Source organism: Pithys albifrons, chromosome 10 (genome assembly GCF_047495875.1).
Source record: "Pithys albifrons albifrons isolate INPA30051 chromosome 10, PitAlb_v1, whole genome shotgun sequence".
NCBI lineage: Eukaryota > Metazoa > Chordata > Aves > Passeriformes > Thamnophilidae > Pithys > Pithys albifrons.
Window position 1 is genome coordinate 5,251,691 of NC_092467.1, and position 22,263 is coordinate 5,273,953.

A 22,263-nucleotide genomic window follows, 5' to 3' on the forward strand; every position below is an offset into this window, starting at 1 on the left:
TGATTCATTTAGAGCTCATCTGGAGAAAATGTTTCAGTTCTAGGGAAAATCTCATGCTCACTCTTCATCTTCAAAGGAATTCTTCAATGTAATGACAGCTCCATAAGGAAGGAAAGGAACATCCATTAGTAATTTTTATTTTTATGTTACCTTAGTTTTAATGTTATGTGTGGTATTTGAGGTGGAAAATAATGCCAATTATACTGGTTTTTCAGGGCCTGCATAAAATTATAAACAGTTCTGCTGCGTTAAGGGTTTTCCTCCAGTATCTTTTCCATCCATAACCTCTTAGGATAACACCAAAATGACACTCTCAGTACAGTTCCTGGCTCTTGGGGTGCTGTGTGACTTCCCTGCTCTGAAAGGCACATAAACTGACATATTTATTCTGCAGGGTGGAGTGCAGGTGAGGTTTGCATGTGCCCTTCTGGAGTCTGTGAGAATTTATGGTCTGTTCCCTGCAGACAGGGGGGCAGAGCTGCCCATCCTTTCAAACTCTGATCTGTGCTATGGCCTGAGTAGATTTAAATGGTGGTTACTGGGAGGAAGGATGTTAGAACAGTCTCCCACACTCGGGGTGTGAGAATATGGGTGCAGATAACAAGAGTTTTGCTAAGTGGGAAGCAGTGGGGATGTGTCAGTGCCTCGCTGTTCCTTCGGAGTGTGGCAATAGCTGCTGGCTCGTGGCACTCAGAGCTCCTCTGAAATTCCACGATACATTCCTTGAGGGAAGTTCTGGCCAGGTGGGGGTTGGTCTCTTCTCCCAGGCACTCAGCAATAGGACAAGGGGGCACGATGGGCTCAAGCTCTGCCAGGGGAAATTGAAGTTGGAGAGCAGAAACAAATTCTTTGCAGAGAGAGTGCTCAGGCATTGGAATGGGCTGCCCAGAGAGGGGGTGGATTCCCCATCCCTGGTGGTTTTTAAACTGAGGACTGGGTGCTGTGATCTGGTAAATGGACTGGAGTTGGACCAAGGGTTGGACTTGATGATCTCGGAGGTCTTTTCCAACCCAATTGATTCTATGGATGTGGCACTGAGTGAGAATCCACCATGTCTTGATCCAACCCCACTGTGATCACCAGACCCTGGCACTCCGTGCCAGGGTCTGGTGATCACAGTGGGGTTGGATCAAGCGTTGGACTTCATGATCTTGGAGGTCTTTTCCAGCCCAATCCATTCTGTGATTCTAAGGCATGGACAGGCATCCCAGTGTAACTGGAAGGTTGGTGTGTTAACAGGAGCTCAGTTTCCCTGCAGCAATAATGGTGCTGATGCTGGAAGAGCAGCCTTGGTAAGAATGGTTTAAATGATGGTATCTACACCCCCGAGTTAAACAGGATCATTTTGGAAGTTCTCTGCAGGGTGTGTTGCCTTCATGGAATTCTGTGTGTGTGATCTGTCCCTGGCAGCAAATGGTTCTGTCTGTGCTCACTGCCCTAGCTGTGACTCCTGAGGGATAATTCTATTTTAAACAATCATCTTGCTCTTGGTGTTGCTCTTCCCTCCCAACCTGCTTCTTCCTTACCATGCTCTGCCCCCAGACACAGGTTGCAGGACTGTTACTCAGGAGGCTGCAGCACTCCAGGGCTGGAGCTGGAGTTTGGAGCTCTCACATGTGTGTTGGAGAGAGCAAACCACCTTTTTCTGATTGTTGGTTATGTTAGTGTTTGATGCTCTGAGAACTAGACAGAGAGCCCCGGGGTCCTTTTATGTAAAGCAGAGATAAAAAGCTACAGTGGTATTAATATTAATTAAGTGACAGACATTCACAGAAACTTTCTTTACCCCATGTCACACCCAGCTCTCAGTCCCACTTCAGGGAACAACCAGATTTTTTTCCAGAAAGAACTAAATTGTTCTGCAGAATTTGAGTCTTTGTCACTTCTGCTGTCACTTCTATCCCACAGGGCAGGAAGTGAAGGCTGCACCAGATGAAAGCTGCTCACAACCCAGTTCTCTGTCCTGGGGCATCTTGAAAATGTTTCCATTTTTCTTAAAACATGAAGAATCCCAAAGTATACCTTACATCCAGCTTCTTGTATTTCTGCAGAGAGTTCCAGTTTGAATGGGTGTTCAAAGCCTCTTAAAATGCAGTGCTGGTGATTACATTTGGTTAAAGTGCTTTTTACCACAGCAATGGGCAGCAGTTCAGAACAACTGAAATAGTAACAAAACCCAGCAGGGCTTGGGCTGCCTGGGAAGAACAACCCAATCACACACAAGTGCTGAGTGCATCACTTAAATCCAAACTGCAGTTTGACAGAGAGGTGATTTCTTGTACCTTTTGCTGCCTTCCTTTCTGCATGACTTTTATGATAACCCCCCAAATGACAGGGTTATCCACGTGCTCTTCAGGATATTCTTTCAAAGGGCTGAGCCAGGATTAAAGTAGATTTTAGAGGAATCACTTCAGAAGAGATGAGACACCTGTAGTGCTTCTTTACAGCCTGTATCCATTAAGGATTTTTTCCCCTTTGCAGCGATGAGTCTGCTCATACAATTTAAGAGTAATTTTCCTTCTTATCTGCCAGCAAATTTGCAGCTGCTGAGGTAAACCAGCCAGAAAGAGCTGGATTGCAGTCTGCTACTGCATCTATACTCTTTCTAATAATCACTTATGTTGGTTTTTGTGGTCACACACAAATATTTTGGCAGCTGAGATTTCTTACTTGTTGAGGGTTTTCATCAGTTGTTTTTTAAGCTGACAACTGAACACTGATGATATGGAGCTTCCCGTATTTTAATCATATCCTGAATATGACAAAGCTGTCTCCCTATGGCTGGTTTGGCTGCAAAGCAATCCTGTTTGAAAATACAACCTTTTTTTTAGGGACAATACACAGCCTGAATGCAAAACTCACTTGTCCTTAACAGGAGTTGTGGTTTCAGACTGTGGGCTTGCCTAAAGGGGATTCTTTTCCTGCCTGTTGCAGCTCTTTTGTATACTCCTGCCTAGCAATTTTGGGGCCAATCACAGTAATTTGTGGGGGTTTGTTTAGAGAACTTCCTTCCCCCCATTTCCCTCTTGGAGATATTCCCTGTGAGGGTGAGGTGGGAGCAGGGCCTGGGCAGGTGAGGGCAGTTCTGAGGCAGCCTGGGGTCAGTGTAACACTGCAGTCTGCTTGTGCTCCTTGGCACCTGCATGGCAAAGGAGTGGGAGGAACCTCTTGGAGCCAGGCCACCTTTCCTTCTGGGATGTGTAAAGGTAGTTTCAGAAAGGCTTTTTTGGTCCAGGATTTCCTTTGCCTTCCTGTGAAGACTCTCAAATCCTGCTTTAATGGAATGCTGAGGATACATTAACACCTGTTAGGGATAAAATGTGCCTGCAAATTTTAGAATGAATATTCTTTTGGGATGCTTTTGTATATGTGTGTGTGCTCGGGCAGAGTGGCTGCCCTGATGTGACAGGAGTGCTACTGTGAAGGCCAGCAGTGGCTGCACACAGGAGGGACACTGGGGTGGCTGCTCATTGGTTTTGAACTCACTTCAGGCAGCCGTGCACTGGATTAACTTAAGGGTATTACACAACGAGGAAACTAATTTTATAGAAGGCTCAGAGCAGCAGTGGCTGGGTGTCTCTTCTGGACTGTCTGCAGTGCCTGGTGGAGTCAGCAGTGAACCTTGGAAACACTCAGTGTGGCTCCTTCAGCCCAGGCATGGGCAGAATAAATAGAATCCTAGAATGGATTGGGTTGGAAAAGACCTCTGAGATCATCAAGTCCAACCCTTGGTCCAACTCCAGTCCCTTTACCAGATCATGGCACTCAGTGCCACGGTCAATCTCAGTTGAAAAACCTCCAGGGATGGGGAATCCACCCCCTCTCTGGGCAGCCCATTCCAATGCCTGAGCACTCTCTCTGCAAAGAAGTTTTTTCTGCTCTCCAGCTTCAATTTCCCCTGGCAGAGCTTGAGCCCATCGTGCCCCCTTGTCCTATTGCTGAGTGCCTGGGAGAAGAGACCAACCCCCACCTGGCCACAACTTCCCTTCAGGTGTATATAAATACCTCTGAAACTTTGATTGAAAGTATTGATGTTCCCATATCCAGGTTTCATCCAACTGATGCAAATCTAGTGAGTATTGTGCATGGAGTTCCCTTTGCAGAAGCTGTTGACCTGGCCACAGATTCATAAGGTAACTTATTTACCTACATTATTTGCATTTCTAGAGGTACCTGTGGCTTCACATGGTGGTTAAGGGTTACCTGTGTATCCACCTCAAGGATTAATACTGAGGCTGGGGAAGCAAAACTACAGAAATGTCCTTGAACTTGTCAGTGTTGTGCTTGCTGCACATCCTTGTGTGTTGTTTGAATTTCCCATGTGCATCTTTTGACTTTTGTCAGTGAGGAATTTCTCTGCTGCTTTGCCCTGTAGTGTAGATTGAGAGCCTGACTCTGAGCTGTGATCTTGGCCATGCCAGCCCTGCATGCTGAAAGCTCTGGGGGGCTGGGAGACTTCCCATGTGGGTCAGAGAAGGACTGTGAGCAATGCTGGTGGGAGCCTCGATTTCCACTGCAGTGAAGCCAAAACACAAGGCACGTGCTGTGTTAAAATCTCAGCCTGACAGGGATTCCAGCACATGCTCCCGAGGAGGTTCCAGTGCAAATATTGCCAGGCTGAGCTACTGTTTCTAGTCATAACTCTGATGAATCTGTTAAATACTTTGCTTACTAATAATTAAGGCTTGTCTCAGTATGGGCTTTGGAACATTTCACAGTGTACACACTTGTGGTAATTTTTAATAGAAGTGGCAATTTTGACAATCTGAGAAGTGCTGGGAGACAGCAGGTTCTCTGGGACTGCCGTGGAAGTGCTTGCATAGTCAGGAGCCTTGTCATGAGCATCAGGAATGTATCAGAGATTTAAATACCATCAGCTTGTAGATACAGTCACCTTTGTCATTCCATACATACCAAGGGGCAGAACTCTGCTGCTTCAGGCAGCTGAACCTTGGTATTCCCTAGCTTTTCAGTACCTAATTTTAGTTATAGTATCACAGAATGATTTGGGTTGGGAGGGACCTCAAAGGCCATCCATTCCACCCCTGCCATGGGCAGGGACACCTCCCACCAGCCCAGGGTGCTCCAAGCCCTGTCCAGCCTGTCCTTGGGCACTCCCAGGGCTGGGACAGCCACAGCTGCTCTGGGCACCTGTGCCAGGGTGTCTTTTGATCATTGTGGGACTGACATAAATGGTGTCCTCTTGCTGGTGGTTTCAATAATGAGCTGATACATTTCTGGATGTGGGTAAGGCCACCAGGAGATCAGATAAGTAGGATAAGGTGTATGTTTCTTCCCTATTGGCCGTGAGACCTTGGAATGGCTGATTTTCTGCTCACCTTGCTCTGCTCCCCAGTGCTCTGTAGAGTTCTCTGGGATTGTACTATTTGTGATCTCTCAAGCAGAATCCAAAAAAACCCCAACCTGTACTTGTCTCTGAAGCTCTTTCTGAAAATTGAGTCATAGACATTACATTTTAAGCCAGCAGAATGTTTGATTATTCTACTTCTGACTGCCTTTAAAATTCTGGTTGCCATAACAACTTTATTTCTATATTTTTAGCACATCAGTTGCCATAACAATAAAATATAGCTTTTTGAATGTAACCATTTTTCCCCTACTTTTTTTTGCTTTGTTTTATGAAGAACCTTCTTTGGGGGGGGGAAGGAAATAGAGCAAAGTGCATTCCCTGTGAGCACTTGGGTTAGAACATGGGCTGAAAAACAAGGTTTTTTTAATCTAGCCTTATTCCATTTCTATGCCATTTTTTTGACTACTGACTATTTTCTTAACTTAGGCAGAAAAATAATGCAAATCACTGTGTAAAGCCTTTCCTTTGTAGGAAATTGCTGTTGGGATTTTGTTTTTATGTGTTGTAGTTGGTGTATTAAAAGCCCTTAAGTGTTAGAGGGTAATTTCCAGTGTGTTTATTTCATTATATGGAATGGCTATAAATAAAGTGTATGGTCCCTGAGTCAGAGGCAGTGTTGAGTTCAGCCTCTTGATACTCTGAGCTATGGGCAGTTTTATGTGATAGTCTTTAAAATACATGAATTGAGAGATTGACATTTAGCTGACAAGCCATAAACTTGATTAGAGGGGAAAGGTTCATTAATATTGGTGAAAGAAGTTGGACTTGAACTTCATCTGTAGACTTGACTTCTCCATTCCCCAGTGGTGCCCTTTCCAAAAGTACTTGCAGATCTCAGAAATGCTGTCTTTATATTGAACCTATTTTTAGTGTTGATAAAGTAGATGTTTAATTTCAGCTTTTTTACTAAGAGATGGCAAATAATGCCAGGTTTGGTATTTCTTCTAGAATAAATAATTTCTCGGCTCACATAACATTTTACATGTGCCAATTTCTAGCTATAAATATAAATGTCCTCATTATCTAATACAATCAAAGTAATTTAAGACAGAGTTTGCTAGTTATTGGAAGTTGAATGTATTTAAATGTTATTGAAGCACAGTTATCAGATGTGAGATGATTTTATACATTTTAATTAGCCCGTTTTTAACGTGGGGATGGGGGAAAGAAAAATCAGCAATTCTTGCTTTCAGTGGCCTTTTCCAAACATGTCCCACTGTGGGTTCCATGCCTGTGAATTAGCCAGGAGTCTCATTCCACTGTTATTTCCCTCTGTACCACTCTTGATTGGGAGCCATTCCCTGTCTTGTCTTTCCTTGTATATGGATATTGATGCGAGTGTGTGCTGACACAGATCCATGCTGGAGGAGAACACAAGTGGTACCTCTTCAGCACTTCCAGCTGGGAGGAAGATTGGGTCTAAATGAAGCTGAGCTTAAAATCCATAAAAAGAAATTGTGCCACCCTTCAGGTTATAAATAGTTTTCCTGCCATATCCCTTCTGTGTTCCTCTTCTCCATTTCTTCACGAAGTGGTAGAATAGTAATCCGGAGTAACACTTGGTTTAAAGATAGTCTTTGAAGTTCACTATCAATGCCAGCTGTTTTCAGCTTTATTGTTCTCAAGGAACAGTGGAATTGGATTTGCTGCGACTGGGGTGGGTCCCACCTGCTCCCCAGTGGGTCCTGCAGGGAGACAATGCTGACAGTTCAGCTCTGCAGGGATCTGCCCCCGGCAGTGAGAGCTGTGCCTGCATCTCCTGCCCGGCCCTGGCTGCTCAGTGCCTTTCTGAGCCCCCTCCCGGCTCCCTGAGGAAGCAGCACTATTTTTAAACATCTATTCCAGGAAGAGTTTAGGGTGGAATGTGTCAGTTCTGTACGCAAATAAAGAGTAACTGTCGGTGTGACTGGGCACGTGTTTGCAGCCAGCCCATCCAGGCAGGGCTGGGAGCTGTGCAGGGAGTGCTGTGAGTGTTTCACACGGGCCTCAGCCATGGGAAGTGCTCTGCAGTCTGTCACAGAATCACAGAATGGATTGGGTTGGAAAAGACCTCTGAGATCATCGAGTCCAACCCTTGGTCCAACTCCAGTCCCTTTACCAGATCATGGCACTCAGTGCCACGGCCAAGCCCAGTTGAAAAACCTCCAGGGATGGGGAATCCACCCCCTCTCTGGGCAGCCCATTCCAATGCCTGAGCACTCTCTCTATAAAGAAGTTTTTTCTGCTCTCCAACTTCAATTTCCCCTGGCAGAGCTTGAGCCCATCGTGCCCCCTTGTCCTATTGCTGAGTGCCTGGGAGAAGAGAACAACCCCCACCTGGCCAGAACTTCCCTTCAGGGAGTTCTAGACAGTTACAGACGTGTCCTGACCTGTGTCCCTGAGTGTGGCACACAACAGCTGCCGGGTCACAATAGTTAGAAAGGAGAATTGGCTTGAAGTGGAACTTTATTCTTTGGTGCATCCAAACTTGTGATCCCAGAAGACAGACAGGAGTATGTGGGTTTGATCCTCGTGTTCGTATCTGAGTCGTTGCTTTTGCACAGCCCTTACAGTTGGCTTCCTAATTAAGGCTACAATAAATTATTCATCAGTTGAACTCATTAAATCAAAATTGGTTGCCTTTTAAAAGGTCATGCTGTAGTTTCAGAGAACTCTTTGGCTCTCAGTGTGTGAAAAATCAAGGCAGGTGATCACAGTGTTTGGGATTGTTGTTCTTTTTTTTGAATGGCCTTAAAATTTCTTATTCTGGCCCTGCTGAAATGGAATTACTGCTAAGACAGACTGAGCTTATGCTCCTGCCAAGCCAGCTGGAGTCCTGTGCAACATGCACTGCCTTGGTGCCCACTTGATACACTTGTAGAATACCAGTACCTATGAAATGTAATTCCTGGCTTCACATAGACAAAAGTATTAGTAAAAGCACCACTATGTCAAAACATATCTCTAAAAAGTGTAATGAAAACAGTACTAAAATCTTTTAAGTTTTTAAATAGAGAAATGATTCCTTCAGAAAAGGATAATACCACCTGACCTGTGAGGACTGTTGTCTCTGTTTCTTCATTTACCATTCTCTTAATTGCTGTCTTTTGTCCTGTGATTTAACAGGTGAATATTCTAATTGTCCCCTGTGAGGTGGGAGCAGTGGTGGGTAGTAAAGTCTGTGTTCTTTTATCAGTACACTTTTCCTTTTTAACCTGTTCCTAGTGTAAGAGCAGATGGTTTGGTTTCAGTAGCACATGCATGAGGCTGCCTGAGGGCACATGTTTAATTTTCTGCTTTTCATGCCATCCACAGACATTCCTCTTGTGCTCCTGATGCATTTCTTACCCTGTGCAGGCAGTGAACAGTGTCCTTCTGTGGCTTAAGTGCTGTTTGATTAAAGCAAATGCTGTTTGGTTCCTGAAAAATTGTAATTATCACCATTCATTAGGCTGCACAGCATTTCCCTGAAGTAAATTCACTTCTTGACAGTTTATTGCACCGAATTTTATTTCTATTGATTCGAGGCCCAGGAGTTTGGTGGTATTTGTCACTCTGAATTGAGCTTATAAAGTGGATGCCATTTGTCACAGGGGCATCAATATCATCTTGGGAGAAGCTCCTCCTGAAAAGAACATGCTTTTTTTGCTTTGCCTTTATCTGTGGGTGGCATCCCTGCCTATGGCAGGGAGATGGAACAGGATGGTCTTTAAGGTCCCTTCCAACCCAAACCATTCTGTGATCCTGTGAAATCCAGTCCATGAGATCACAGGCTGTGATGTTTAAAGGGGGATTACAGTAGCAATTTACTCTAAAACCTTGATTAATATTTATTAAATACATGAATAATGTTAGGAGCTAATTTAAAAGCTTCAAGCTTTAGAAGTATTCAATGTAATTGTTGCTTAACAACACAAGACTGCACAATAAATTTGCAGATGTGAATGCCCATCTCTCTACTGATCCACATGAAAAAAATATTATTTGCCCATTTCTTCTTGTTCTGCATCACAGCATCCTAATTGCCTGAGAGTTCTGTGATACTGACTGATCTTGGCAGTGTGGGAAAAGGACTGAGGGGGGAGTCCAGTGGAGGGACAGGCTGAACCTGAGTCTGCTGGAGCAGTGGTAAAAGGAGAGGAGCTCATTAGCTCCCTTCCACATCCCTTGCCCTTTTAGAAAGCTCCTGTCCCCTTCCAGTCTCTTTCCTGAGCTGCCCCCACTCTCCACTCCAAGTTACACCAGCCCTTTCTTCAGCCCCACCTTACACAACCTGCTCTGTTCCTGCCACCAAATGCAGTTTTGCCCTAATGCAGGAAAGACCTGTGCAAGCTTTGGGGGAATTCTTTCCTGTATCCATGAGGCAAGTGCTCCTCAAGAGCATCTGCAATTCAGAAATGCAGCAGAGTCACTGGTAGCTCCTGATCTTGGTTGCAGCTCAGGAGTACGTGGGCCAGAGCACTGTCAAATGTTCATGGCATTCCTCGGGGTCATGGGGTGGGAGGGAGAAGGAAGGGAGCTGATCTGCCATCGTTAAACTGATCAGTTAAACTGATCAATGAGACTGTCAGGTGGAGAAATACTTAATGGCTTGAAAACTTCTACAACGGACTGTAGTATCCTTCAGAACTGACACTTGTGGGTTTTCATTACTGGCCTAAAAGTGTTTGGTGTTGGTGAGGATGAAGGCAAAGCACAGCCAAGAAAATGCTGAGCTGATGGTGGGAGTCACAGGGAGAGGGGTCAGCTGTGGGAACAGGGGCTCAGGCAGGCTGGGCAAACTCCATCCTTGGAGCTGTCCACAGCTCAGCTGGAGGCAGGACCCAGTGCAGCAGGGCCTGGATTTGGCATTGACTGACTTGGAACGTGGCCCTGCTTTGAGCAGGGCATTAGACCAGGTGATACCCAGAGGTGCCTTCCAACAGAAAGGGTTTGAGAAGGCTAAGATTGTTCTGAAAAAAAATAAAGGGTATATGTGTGTGTGTGTATGTATATATAAATATATATAAAAATATATATATATACACACACAGATACACCTCTCATATATCTCATCATCTGCCTGTACTCAGGTCAAAGTCCCTGTGTAAGCCAGAGCTCTCCATGGCAGGTGTTACACTGACAGCTCTAGTGGGTGGATTTGGGGAAGAGACTTTATATTCCAGAGAACAAATAGAACCGATTTCTCTCTTAAATACAGCACCAGTATGACTTCATAGAGCAACTTCAAACACTAATCTGGTGTAGAGAACCCAGCCATGTACACACTCACAATTTTTAAGGCAACAGCTGATTTTTCTTCCTCCTCTCCTGCTTTCAGCTGCACTACACCTGCAAGCTTTGTAGGACAGAATTATTCTGGAGGCATTAGGAGCAAAACCAGGCTGTCCATAAGATACGTGAACAAGTGAATGCCAGAGGTAGTTAAGATTAAAAATAAAGCAAACTGAAGAAACACCTTTGTTATACAGGCTTAGAAGAAAGTGGATAAAAGAAAGTAATACTTAAAGAAAGAAAACAAAGAGTTGGGCAGAAGAAAGGAAGCTGAGGAGCTGGTATGTTTATCAACGTGTCATTCAGGTCAGCATCTAAGTAAATAACTGCTGTGTTCTCCTCCCACACTCTCAGCTGCACCTCCCTGCTATAATCAGTGCTTTTAAAAAGGTTTTACAGAAATGGTTGTTGTCCATTTAATCCAGGTGACCATGCAATAATGTAACAAAGAAAGGCTTCAGACCAGGAATGAGTGGTGTGACTGAGATGCTGCTTTGTGCTCTGCAGGGAGTGCTTCCGTCAGTCCTGTTGCCTTACAAAAAAAGATTTAGGAAACAAATATTGCTATTCCTTTCCAAATAGAATGACTAATAGATTGTTTTCTTGCTTGAAGCTTCTAAATCTCCCTCTCTATGGACTTCTTCTGTCAGAGGAGCTTTATCTCTTTCCTTTGAGGGTCACACATCACCGCTGCCTTCACAGCCTCGCTTCACATGCACAAAGCTCATGCTCCTACCACTTCCCCTCTGTTTTCAGCAGGCTCAGATGGTGTGAGTCTTCTGTTTTGGATGGCAACTCGTGTTGTTTCTAGCTGTTGTAATCTATAGAGAAGGTGTGGAATTGCTCCTTCTCCTCAGCTTGAGGAGTGCTCAGTCCTTCTGCTGGCCGTAACCAGCTATGGAACTTGTGCACCATGCACAACAGCCATTAAATTCTTCAGTAGAGCTTTTTGCTTTCTCACTTCCTTCTCTTTACAAGCAAATGAAAAAAATCCTGAAACACATTTGTTTAAAACTGTTCCAGAGCCTCAAATGTGTCTCTAAACACAAATCTAAACTTTTCCCATGGAGCTCTTAACGTGCCGCCTCCGATACAACATTCTGGTATTGCCACATCTTGTAAAATTCCATCTGTAATTGCAGAGTTCCGTCAGGACTGGCTGACTTGTGCTTTAATTCTCACTTGCCTCCCAGTCTACGTAAGCCAGTGCAAGTTGGTGCCGTCAGCCTGGAGCAGTTTGCAGTGAGTAGCTGAGGTGATGAAGCCGCTGGCAGCTTGCAGCATGCCTGGCTTTTTGGTGGTGAAGGACGCCTGCCTGTGTTCCCACAGAGAGATCCAGCCTCCCCACTTTGAGTCACTGGGGCCCTTCAGTGGTAATTTCTGCAAAGGAAGTGTTTTACCTGTGTCTAGAACCAGCCAGCAGAGGTTGCCATTGGTTTTCCTGTACCTGCTCTGTAGAGCCTGGGTTTCTTGTGCCAGACCTGAAGTATTTGGCTGCCACAGGTGCTTGTTCTCAGAGCTGGGCACTGGGCACACACAGCAGGCACCAGCTGGGCTGACCTGGGGACAGGGTGGCTCAGTGGGCGCTGTGACATTGGGAGCTTTATAGTTACCAACCCTCAAACTGCATGGATGGAGCAGGATGCACTGAGCACGTAGTTCTGTGGTCCACTTTGTGTCAGGCTTTACCTTTGCTTGGCTGGCGTGCCCTTGGGGCTTCCTGATGCCCCTTTGAAGGTGTTGTGGTGCTTCATGCCCCTGGTGCCGGCCCAGGGAGGGTGGGGGAGCAGTGCTGGCTCCTGCCGTGCCTGTGCTCACCATTGTTTGTTCTGTCCTCCCCCACAGCAGCAGTGGGAAGAGGAGGAATAAAAATTGCTCCCTATTGTTCTGCCCCTGGTATGGATAGCTCGGGCTTAAAGCTGTGCTCAGGGGCTAAATTTAGTCATTAAGCCTGTTGTTTCAGCCATTTGCCATTTTGAGGTATCGGAGTAAGTTTAATTTTTATTAAATCCTCTGACAGGAGACTTTGGAATGATCACATGCCCTTACTGCAAACGACTCTTACACTGCTGCAGTTTGTGCTGCCTCACAGTGCTACAGACTTGTCATTCAGCCTTGAATATTCGCTCCAGGCAGTACTCGAAATACAAGATGTTAACCCAGCAGCAGCTTATTAAAATTTTGCCTGTGGTTTGCCTTGGAACTAAAAGAATTTAAATCACTGTGGTTTCTAATGACTTAGTTGGTTAAAGGCTCCAATCCCATGCCTGACACGTCTTTTGCTGATCGATAGCCCAGAGTGCTGTTCTGTGGTTGGTATTTTGGTATCTAAATTTGCTGTTTCAGTGTCTAAGGATGCACAGCGTGTCTGTGTAAGAGAACTTTGATGGTTGTACTTCTGTGACTGGGTTTATTTTTAGGAAGCACGAAGTAAACAGAAGTTCTGAGTCTTTAATCAGGGAATAGCAGCATCTGTTAGCAGGAGTGGAGAGCTCAGTTAATTGGGTTAAGTTTGGAAAATAATGTGTTACTCACAAGTAGTTGTATTTAAACTGATGGTGAAGCAATTAGAGACTGGTACAGTGCTGATACCAGGAGCAGAGGAGTTTTATAATCTATGTTAGGGATGGAAGTAATTAATTAGGGGAAGTAAGTAATTAGGGGGGGCTGTAATTTTGTCTTTTAAGCAAGACTAGAAAATTACCGTCGAGCCTCAGCAGGTATTTTGGAAAGTGGGTGATGCTTAAAAGGTGCGCACAGAATTGGGTAACGAGGGAATAACTTTGAGTGAACAGTTTCAGTCGGGGGTGTCAGTGGTTGTATGTGGATGATTCGGTGTGTCGGTGTGGCTGTCCGGGATGGGCTGTCCGGAGACGGAGCGGAGCCGGTCGGGTCTGTCTGTCCCTCCTCGCCGGTGGCAGCGGAGGCGCCATTGGATGTGCGGGAGGAGCGGGAGCAAGAGCAGGAGGAGGACGAGCAGGAGGAGGGCAGCGGCAGCCCCGCTGCGGCGGCGGGAGGAGCAGGAGGACCATCAGGAGGAGGAGCTCAGCGCGCCCAGGTGCAGGCGCGGATGGATGGACGGATGGAGCGCACGGGCAGCAGCGCCCGCCGCGCTGACACCGACACCGACACACACAGCTGTGCCCCGCACGGGATGCGCCCAGGTGAGAACGCTGCTCTGTCGCGATAGCAGGGAGCTGGAGCAAGCATTGATTTTATAGACAAAGGGAGCGGATAGCCGGAAATATTCTGGGATGGTGTAAAACCTAAAAGGACTTTACAGCGTGGCGATGCCAGACAGGAAATGAACTCCGAAAAGAATGCTCTCTCTCAAAGTGCTGCGACAGGATTGAACACTGGGCTTTTCTGGTGTCTGAAATTCCTCCTGAAGACACGGCAAGGACTATCAGAAATATACAAGAGATGCCGGTACTTTTAAAGAGACTTAAAGCAAATGCCAGCGTAATATCTGAATGACCTTGGAGATCATTTCGTGTGGATTCATTAATTTTCACTGCCAGTGTTCTAGTCTCAGGCACTCTAGGATTAAAGATGGTTTTAACGTTTTAGGGGCCTTTCAAAAAACAAGATTGTATACGTTTAATTACCTGCCTAATGATTCCTGAACTAATCAAGCATTTACTTAGAACTGAGCACAGAAGATCCTTCCTTTTAACATTTGCTCTCTCCGTAACTGTGACTAAAATGAACAAGGTAATGTCCTGCAATTAGAAGACCATTTCTTTTAGAGCAGCTATTTATTATGTTGATCATCTAATAAACACAGAAACCCTAAACCCCTGAGAAGATGAAGCTGAATGACAGAATAATGGAGTAGTAAACAATGGCAGCTTTTCTAGTCAAATCAGCATTTCATTAGCTTCCCAGCAGAATGCAGATGGAAGTTTCTGAGCTCGTTGTGGGGGGGGTTGTGAAGTGATTCAGGTTTTGCTACAGAGGTGAGCAATATCATGGCTATACCTATGAACTCCTGGGTACTGACCCACTGTAGCAGATATGGCAGCGTTTCCAAAGATGATAATTTTAAATTGCTGTTGCCGAAATTAAATTCAAGAGGATTTGTTTTGTCTGTGGGGACATTGAATTATGGTTCTGGCATTAATAATGGACTATAACTGTTTGAAGGAACTGTGAATATTGACATAAATCTCCAAATTCTATCCTTAAATTATTTTAATTTTCAAATGAATAGACATGATCTTCCTCATTGTATGTGAGATGTATGTTTTCTTTCTTGGGAGTCAGAGGACAAGTCTGCCTCAACCCCTGCCGGTCTCCCTCCAAATAAAATTCATTATTCATACCCAAACAGTGGTGAGTCTATTGGAATTAACCTTGACAAAAATGTTTTCCTTACCTTTCTAATGAATAGCATGGATGAGACAGAGTACCATCTCCTGACTGGAACCAAAAAGGACATCATTAGAGGATGAACTTTTTCCTTTAGTCTCCTGTCAGTCTGTGATTTAAACTGAGACATTATACAGATTATCTCCAGTAACTGCTGGTCCAGGAAACCTGAGCTGTACCGAGGTTCCTCCTTCCCTTCCTCCCCCTCCCTCCAGTATATTCCAAAGTAAAGGACTTTCTCAGGAAAATAAGCAGTCAGATATTTCCCTCCCCTTCTTCCCTGAATGAATGTCTCTCTTTTGTGAGGTTTTTATTCCTGTATTTCTGGTATCTGTTTGTTTTAGAAGTGCCTTGTGTTTGCTAAAGATGGGTCAAGAGCACTGGAGGAGCTGATCAGTGGCCTTTCTCTTTCTGGCTTTTGTTTTTCTTTTCTTTCTTTCTTTCCTTAAAGCCAAGGTGTGCCAGAGGTGATGCACTGATGCTGAGGAGGCATCAACAGCTCTGGGACTGTAATGCCCTCCCGTGTAAGCACTGGCAGTGTCTGCAAAGAGAGATGGGGAGAAGCTGGAGCAGAGTTTCGCTGCTGTTCAGCAGGTCACCTGCTCGCTGAGGCTCAGATTGCAGTGTTCCCTGAGCACAAAGCATGAACCAGTCCCGATGGATTGAATGGAGGACTCTGAATATGAGCAGTAGTCTTATGAACATATCTGAGCACCTCTCCTGCCCTCTTGGATTTGGTCACTACAATGCAGTTGACGTCTGTATCCTTGAGACAGTCGTTATCGTCTTGCTAACGTTTTTAATTATTGCGGGTAACTTAACTGTGATATTTGTTTTCCACTGTGCTCCACTCCTGCATCATTACACCACCAGCTATTTTATTCAGACCATGGCCTATGCTGATCTTTTTGTTGGAGTCAGCTGCTTGGTTCCTACTTTGTCACTGCTCCACTACCCGACAGGTGTCCACGAGTCCTTGACTTGTCAAGTTTTCGGATATATCATCTCTGTGCTCAAAAGCGTCTCTATGGCCTGTCTTGCTTGCATCAGTGTGGATCGCTATCTCGCTATAACCAAGCCTCTCTCCTATAACCAACTGGTCACACCTTGTCGCTTGAGAATCTGCATCAGTCTCATCTGGATATACTCTTGTCTGATCTTCTTGCCTTCCTTCTTTGGTTGGGGAAAACCTGGTTACCATGGAGATATTTTTGAATGGTGTGCTACCTCCTGGCTAACTAATGCCTATTTCACTGGCTTTATCGTGTGCTTACTCTACGCTCCCGCTGCCTTTGTCATTTGTTTCACCTATTTCCACATCTTTAAGATCTGCCGGCAGCACACCAAAGAGATAAACGATCGCAGAGCTCGCTTCCCGAGCCACGAGGTGGATGCTGCTGGGGAGACGGGGCACAGCCCTGACCGCCGCTATGCCATGGTTCTGTTCCGGATAACCAGCGTCTTCTACGTGCTCTGGCTCCCCTATATCATGTACTTCCTGCTGGAGAGCTCCAGGGTGCTGGAAAACCCAGCGCTCTCCTTCCTCACGACGTGGCTTGCTATAAGCAATAGTTTCTGCAACTGTGTGATCTACAGCCTGTCCAACAGCGTGTTCAGGCTGGGACTGCGGAGACTGTCAGAGACAATATGCTCATCCTGCACGTGTTTAAAAGACAGGGATGTGCGGGACCCTAAGCCGAGGAAACGCGCCAATTCCTGCTCCATTTAAAGAACACTGGTGCATGTAATCAAACACCGGGTTTTGGTACGATTTGCTGTATCTGGAAACTTGCCAGAGAGAAGTGTTTACTTGAACAGCTTGCCGTGGTGTTAGAGTGGGTTTAAAAGGGATTGTGGAAAAGGAAAATGCTGCTGTAAGGAGGGGTCACTGAACTCTGGAGGAATTGTGAGGAGAGCAGTTCCACAGAGAGGATGAAGAAAGTCAGAACTAAAAATCTTCCAAAGGGCATAAGTAACTATCAGAGGAGGTTCCTCATAAAATAAATAACTTAGTTACTACCTTATATTTCCCCCCTTGTAGACAAGCTGTCCTACTCTCTTTGTGTCAGAATATACTGTAGCCTTCTGAATCTCAATATACTTAAGAGGAAGCAATCAACACCACAGTAAGCTATCCATAAATTATATACCTGAGGACTGTAGTAGATATTGCAGGTTAATAATCAGCTCTGTCTCTGCTCACATCTTGTACAATACTCAGTTGTACAAACAACCCTCCACGCATAAACCCTGCCCTGGGCACAACGCTGTGGGATAACCTGGCACGTTTTGGTGCAGCCTTCCCAGGAACTCTCCCTGTCATTCCCCCTCTTTCTCCACGCTTGCATCCCTAGATTCCATCCATCCGGGAGGGCTGGTCTGAGGGCAGGTAAACTGAGCTTCAGGCATTGTTCCTGCAGAAAGCACAGCCCTTCCTGCCTGGTGAGCGCTGCAGCTGCCGGTGCTCAGTGACTCCTCAGTCGCTCTCTCGAGCCCCTTAAAGCAGCACATGGTGTCGGGGCAGTGCCCTTTAGAGTGTACTGAAGCTTTTCCTTCCTGGCTCCACAGATGCTCCTAATGCAGAGATGAAACTGGCACAGAGCAGTGAGCAGCACTGCTCAGAAAATCCAAACTCACCAACCCCTGTCTTGGGGAAGTCTGAATTGCTTTACTGTCATAGCTGTCAAGCTGTTGTGTGAACCTTGCTTGCACATACTGTATTTTTTTTTAAGAGAAAGTGTAAATTGTGGTCCGTGCCTAATGTTTTCATAGCACATGGAATAGGGCAATGCTACAGGATTAAAAAAATTACACTTGCTTTAAGAGAAACACTTCTGTGCCGTTGTTGAGTAGCTGTTTGTTAGACAGAGGAGGTGAACAAGGCAGTTTAGTGTTAATCACAGGCCAGGAGCTTTGGCATTTCCTTTTGTACTGAACTGACTTCCAGGTCCACTGATGAAATCTTCTTGATTTTGCAAGGGTGCACATTAGGTTTGTGTAACAAATTGCCAGGGGTTCAGATGCATGCCAGTCAATACAATATTTCAATTATAAGTTTGAGCCAAATGTCTTTTTCTTAGATGGTTATTGGCTTCTAAAAAGGGCCCAATTATTGATTTATTGGTGCCTTTTAATACTGCACTATTATTCCTCCTTTCACCAAAATGCATATGTGAAGATTGTGCCTATGACTTTTTGTAATGGAAGCTGACCACGCGTGTGCACACTTGTGGTTTGCCTCTAGAGCTCCCTTAATTCTGTACTCTTTGTTCTGTTGAGGTGGTTCTGAACCCCTGTACGTTTTTTTTAAACCTGTAAGAAAGTTGAAACAATGGAATAAAGTAGTATTATGTCTATCAAACCCACCCTTGGCTTTAGTTCCCTGCTGTTTTACACTCTGTTCTCTGTGAAAATCCTTTTGGGTTAGGACTGGGGTGAAGGATTTCAAATCCAGACGTCAGAGCTGCTCACTTGCTGTCTAAAGCTTTCAGGTACTGGTTTCTGGGAGTGCAGAGTCTTCAGAGCAGGTTCAGACGTGACTTCAGACTTTCCTCGAGCTGAGCTGAGCTGTTGCTGTCAACCAGCTCTGGTAGATCCTGGGGAAAAATCAGTCATGTGCTTTGCATGGATCTCATAGTGCTTCATGTCCACAGGAGTGTGTCTGCTGCCTTCCTTTGACAAGCTGCTGTTGATTTCAGAGGGCTCTTTTTGGCTGACTGCTGCTGTCTAAGGTTGTGTAACCCCAGCTCTTCTTACAGACACAGCTTGGGTTCCCTTCGCTTTGTCATTATTTTGTCATTTCCTGCTCAGGAGGCCCTCGGTGTGCAAGGCTTAGGTGAAGAGCAATGAAATACCTCATTTCTGACACTCCTAGGGGTGGTTTCATACCAGTTAAGTCATTTTATACCTGTGCTCCAGAGCTGGCCACTTAATGCTTCTGCTTTCCCTTGGCATTTCTGGTGGTGAGTTACTGTGGGACCTCCTGAAATTCAGGAGAAGTTCTTGGAAGTGCCTGTACTTGAGTTCACATTGTTGGAGGCAGCCTGCAGGTAGCAGGTGTGCTGTGAGTGAGGGGCTGTCCCTGTCCCTGCAGGTGTGCTGTGAGCGAGGGGCTGTCCCCGTCCTTGTCCCTGCAGGTGTGCAGTGAGCGAAGGGCTGTCCCTGTCCTTGTCCCTGCAGGTGTGCAGTGAGCGAGGGGCTGTCCCTGTCCTTGTCCCTGCAGGTGTGCAGTGAGCGAGGGGCTGTCCCTGTCCTTGTCCCTGCAGGTGTGCTGTGAGCGAGGGGCTGTCCCTGTCCTTGTCCCTGCAGGTGTGCTGTGAGCGAGGGGCTGTCCCTGTCCTTGTCCCTGCAGGTGTGCTGTGAGCGAGGGGCTGTCCCTGTCCCTGCAGGTGTGCTGTGAGCGAGGGGCTGTCCCTGTCCCTGCAGGTGTGCAGTGAGCGAGGGGCTGTCCCTGTCCCTGCAGGTGTGCAGTGAGCGAAGGGCTGTCCCTGTCCTTGTCCCTGCAGGTGTGCAGTGAGCGAGGGGCTGTCCCTGTCCTTGTCCCTGCAGGTGTGCAGTGAGCGAGGGGCTGTCCCTGTCCTTGTCCCTGCAGGTGTGCTGTGAGCGAGGGGCTGTCTCTGTCCCTGTCCCTGCAGGTGTGCTGTGAGCGAGGAGCTGTCTCTGTCCCTGTAGGTGTGCAGTGAGCGAGGGGCTGTCTCTGTCCCTGTCCCTGCAGGTGTGCTGTGAGCGAGGAGCTGTCTCTGTCCCTGTCCCTGCAGGTGTGCAGTGAGCGAGGGGCTGTCCCTGTCCTTGTCCCTGCAGGTGTGCTGTGAGCGAGGGGCTGTCCCTGTCCCTGTCCCTATCCCTGCAGGTGTGCATTGAGTGAGGTGCTGTCTCTGTCCCTGCAGGTGTGCATTGAGTGAGGTGCTGTCCCTGTCCCTGCAGGTGTGCAGTGAGCGAGGGGCTGTCCCTGTCCCTGCAGGTGTGCAGGAACACCCAGGTGACTCTGTGTGGTCGTGCCTTAGCTGAGCCCTGTCTGTGTGTGTGCCCTCAGCCATGCAGGGGATGCACAACAACCTGATGCTTTATTGCCTGGGAATGGGAGGTCTCAGAGAGGGTTTATTGAGCCTCAGCACAAGGTTTGCTCACCCTGGAGGGCAGAGTTAGCAACACCTTCCTCTCCACCATCCTGTGCAGCTTGGGGCGTTGTCCTCAGGCTGTTCTCAGAGGAAGAGAATATACCAGAAATCCAGTGCTCTGCAAACAACTTGTAGATTCCAAGGTTCTTCATCTCCCCTTTTTTCATTTTTTTCCGTTTCATATTCTTGCTGCAAGAACACTTATTCTCTTACCTGGACTCTGAATTTCAGCTGCAGCAAAGTCACATTTCAGCCGATTCTCTGTAAATCTCCAGGCATCTGTCAAATGAGACATCCTCAGCAGAGTTAAATATTGCTTTTCTTCTTGCTGTTTCCCAGGTGACAGGGTTTGACCTGGTGCTCAGTCACATGAATCTTTAAATTTAGTAAGTGTGTTTCATTTTTTGGAAGTGTTTTCTAAACTCATGATTTAAAATTTTTATTTGAGGGAGGTTTGTTATTGTTTTACTAATGCTGTCTGAGGATTCCAGCTGGTGCTAAATTCTCTTCCAAAATTATAAGGCTGAGCATTTTAGTGGAGTAAAAAAGTCACAGAAATTCCAGTCCCCCAATCTGTCACTTTTGATTTTCATTCTGTCATTATATAAATTCTCATGTTCTTGTGTGAAAATCTGATTAAAGAATGAGACTTTAATGCTGGCATCTGGAGTACAAATCCCACTCTATGTGCCTGAAGATCTTTCTGACTTTTGAAATACCTGGTAAATAGGTGACCAAAGAAGTGATAAAAAGTAGCCATGAGAAAAAACATATGTAAGCCCTTCAATGAAAAAATGAAGAGAGAGGCCTGGTAGATAAGTCAAACATATATATATGAAAAATGCCTTTTGCAGGTAGTTTATTTTGTGCTCTCACATTTCTCTGCTGTTTGCAGTGCACCAGAGGCAATGTCAAGGTCGATTGGCTCACCATTTTTGGAACCTCATGTCTTCAGCCTAAGGAAAAGTCCTAAAAATTGGTGTGATGGCAGCAAAAGCACTACGAGACAAGTAATCTTTCCTTCACCTAATTCATTGTGCTTCCTTATTGTCTGGAATGGCTAAGGGAAGTTCTTCTTAAAATACTGTTCTTTAGAAGGAAGGGGAATTGCAGTGATGGAAAGCACATGGATGTCTTTTACAAGTTTATTTACTGTCCTGCAGTGAGGTGTTTTTCGCCCTGTTTTTGCTTCAGGATCCATTTTGTAGCTGTGCTTGGTAAAGCACGAGGTGTCGTGTGAGAGTTATTTTTGTGCTTCCTCTGCTGAAAAGTTGGGAAAAGTTGCCTTATTGAGCCTCCTTTCACAGGTACAGTTTTACCTTCTAAAAGTAGTACCTGCATTGGTTTTATGATTAATTTTAATTCATTAGTGTTTGACAGTGGAATATCCATAAGCACGCTTAGTTTTTACACTCAACAAGAGCAATAAAATGCCCTTTTTTGGGGAAATTAGCTCAGTGGTCAGTATTGGAGTGACACATAATGATGAGTTATGCCATTATTGATTTCATCTCTGCGTGGAAATACCTTCTGATCCCACGTGACAGCTGTAGCTAAATTCATAAATGTACTGATTTTTGGTTTTTAACGCTGGTGTTGCACTGCTGGGGGTCTGTTTGTCTGAGCCCCAGTGCTGCTGTTCGGGCTGGACAGCGCTCCGGGCTGGGCACAGAGTGGCTGGAGAGCAGCCAGGCAGAGGGACCTGGGGGGACTGAGGGACAGGAAGCTCAACAGGAGCCACCAGTGTGCCCAGGTGGCCAAGAAGGCCAAGGGGATCCTGGTCTGGATCCAAAGTAGCGTGGCCAGCAGGCCCAGGGCAGTGACCCTTCCCCTGGACTCTGCCTTGGGGAGGCCACACCTTGAGTGTTGTGTTCAGTTCTGGGCCCCTCAGTTGAGGCAAGAGATTGAGGGGCTGGAGCAGGGCCAGAGAAGAGCAACGAGGCTGGAGAAGGGACTGGAGCACAAGTGCTGTGGGGAGAGGCTGAGGGAGCTGGGGGTGTTCAGCCTGGAGAAGAGGAGGCTCAGAGGTGACCTCAGCACTGTCTGGAACTGCCTGAAGGGAAGTTCTGGCCAGGTGAGGGTTGGTCTCTTCTCCCAGGCACTCAGCAATAGGACAAGGGGGCACGATGGGCTCAAGCTCTGCCAGGGGAA

At 46.2% G+C, this 22,263-nt stretch overlaps 2 protein-coding genes across 7 annotated transcripts in view; both read left to right on the forward strand.

The window, feature by feature from the left end:
* The window catches only part of RABGAP1L (RAB GTPase activating protein 1 like), a 233,120-nt gene that overhangs the window by 66,694 nt on the left and 144,163 nt on the right, over positions 1–22,263 (forward strand). The gene's annotated exons all lie outside the window — the stretch shown is intronic.
* Positions 15,145–18,350, forward strand: GPR52 (G protein-coupled receptor 52). Its single transcript, XM_071564989.1, has one exon. It carries the CDS (start codon positions 15,639–15,641, stop codon positions 16,722–16,724), a length of 1,086 nt encoding a protein of 361 aa, XP_071421090.1. The 5' UTR covers positions 15,145–15,638; the 3' UTR covers positions 16,725–18,350.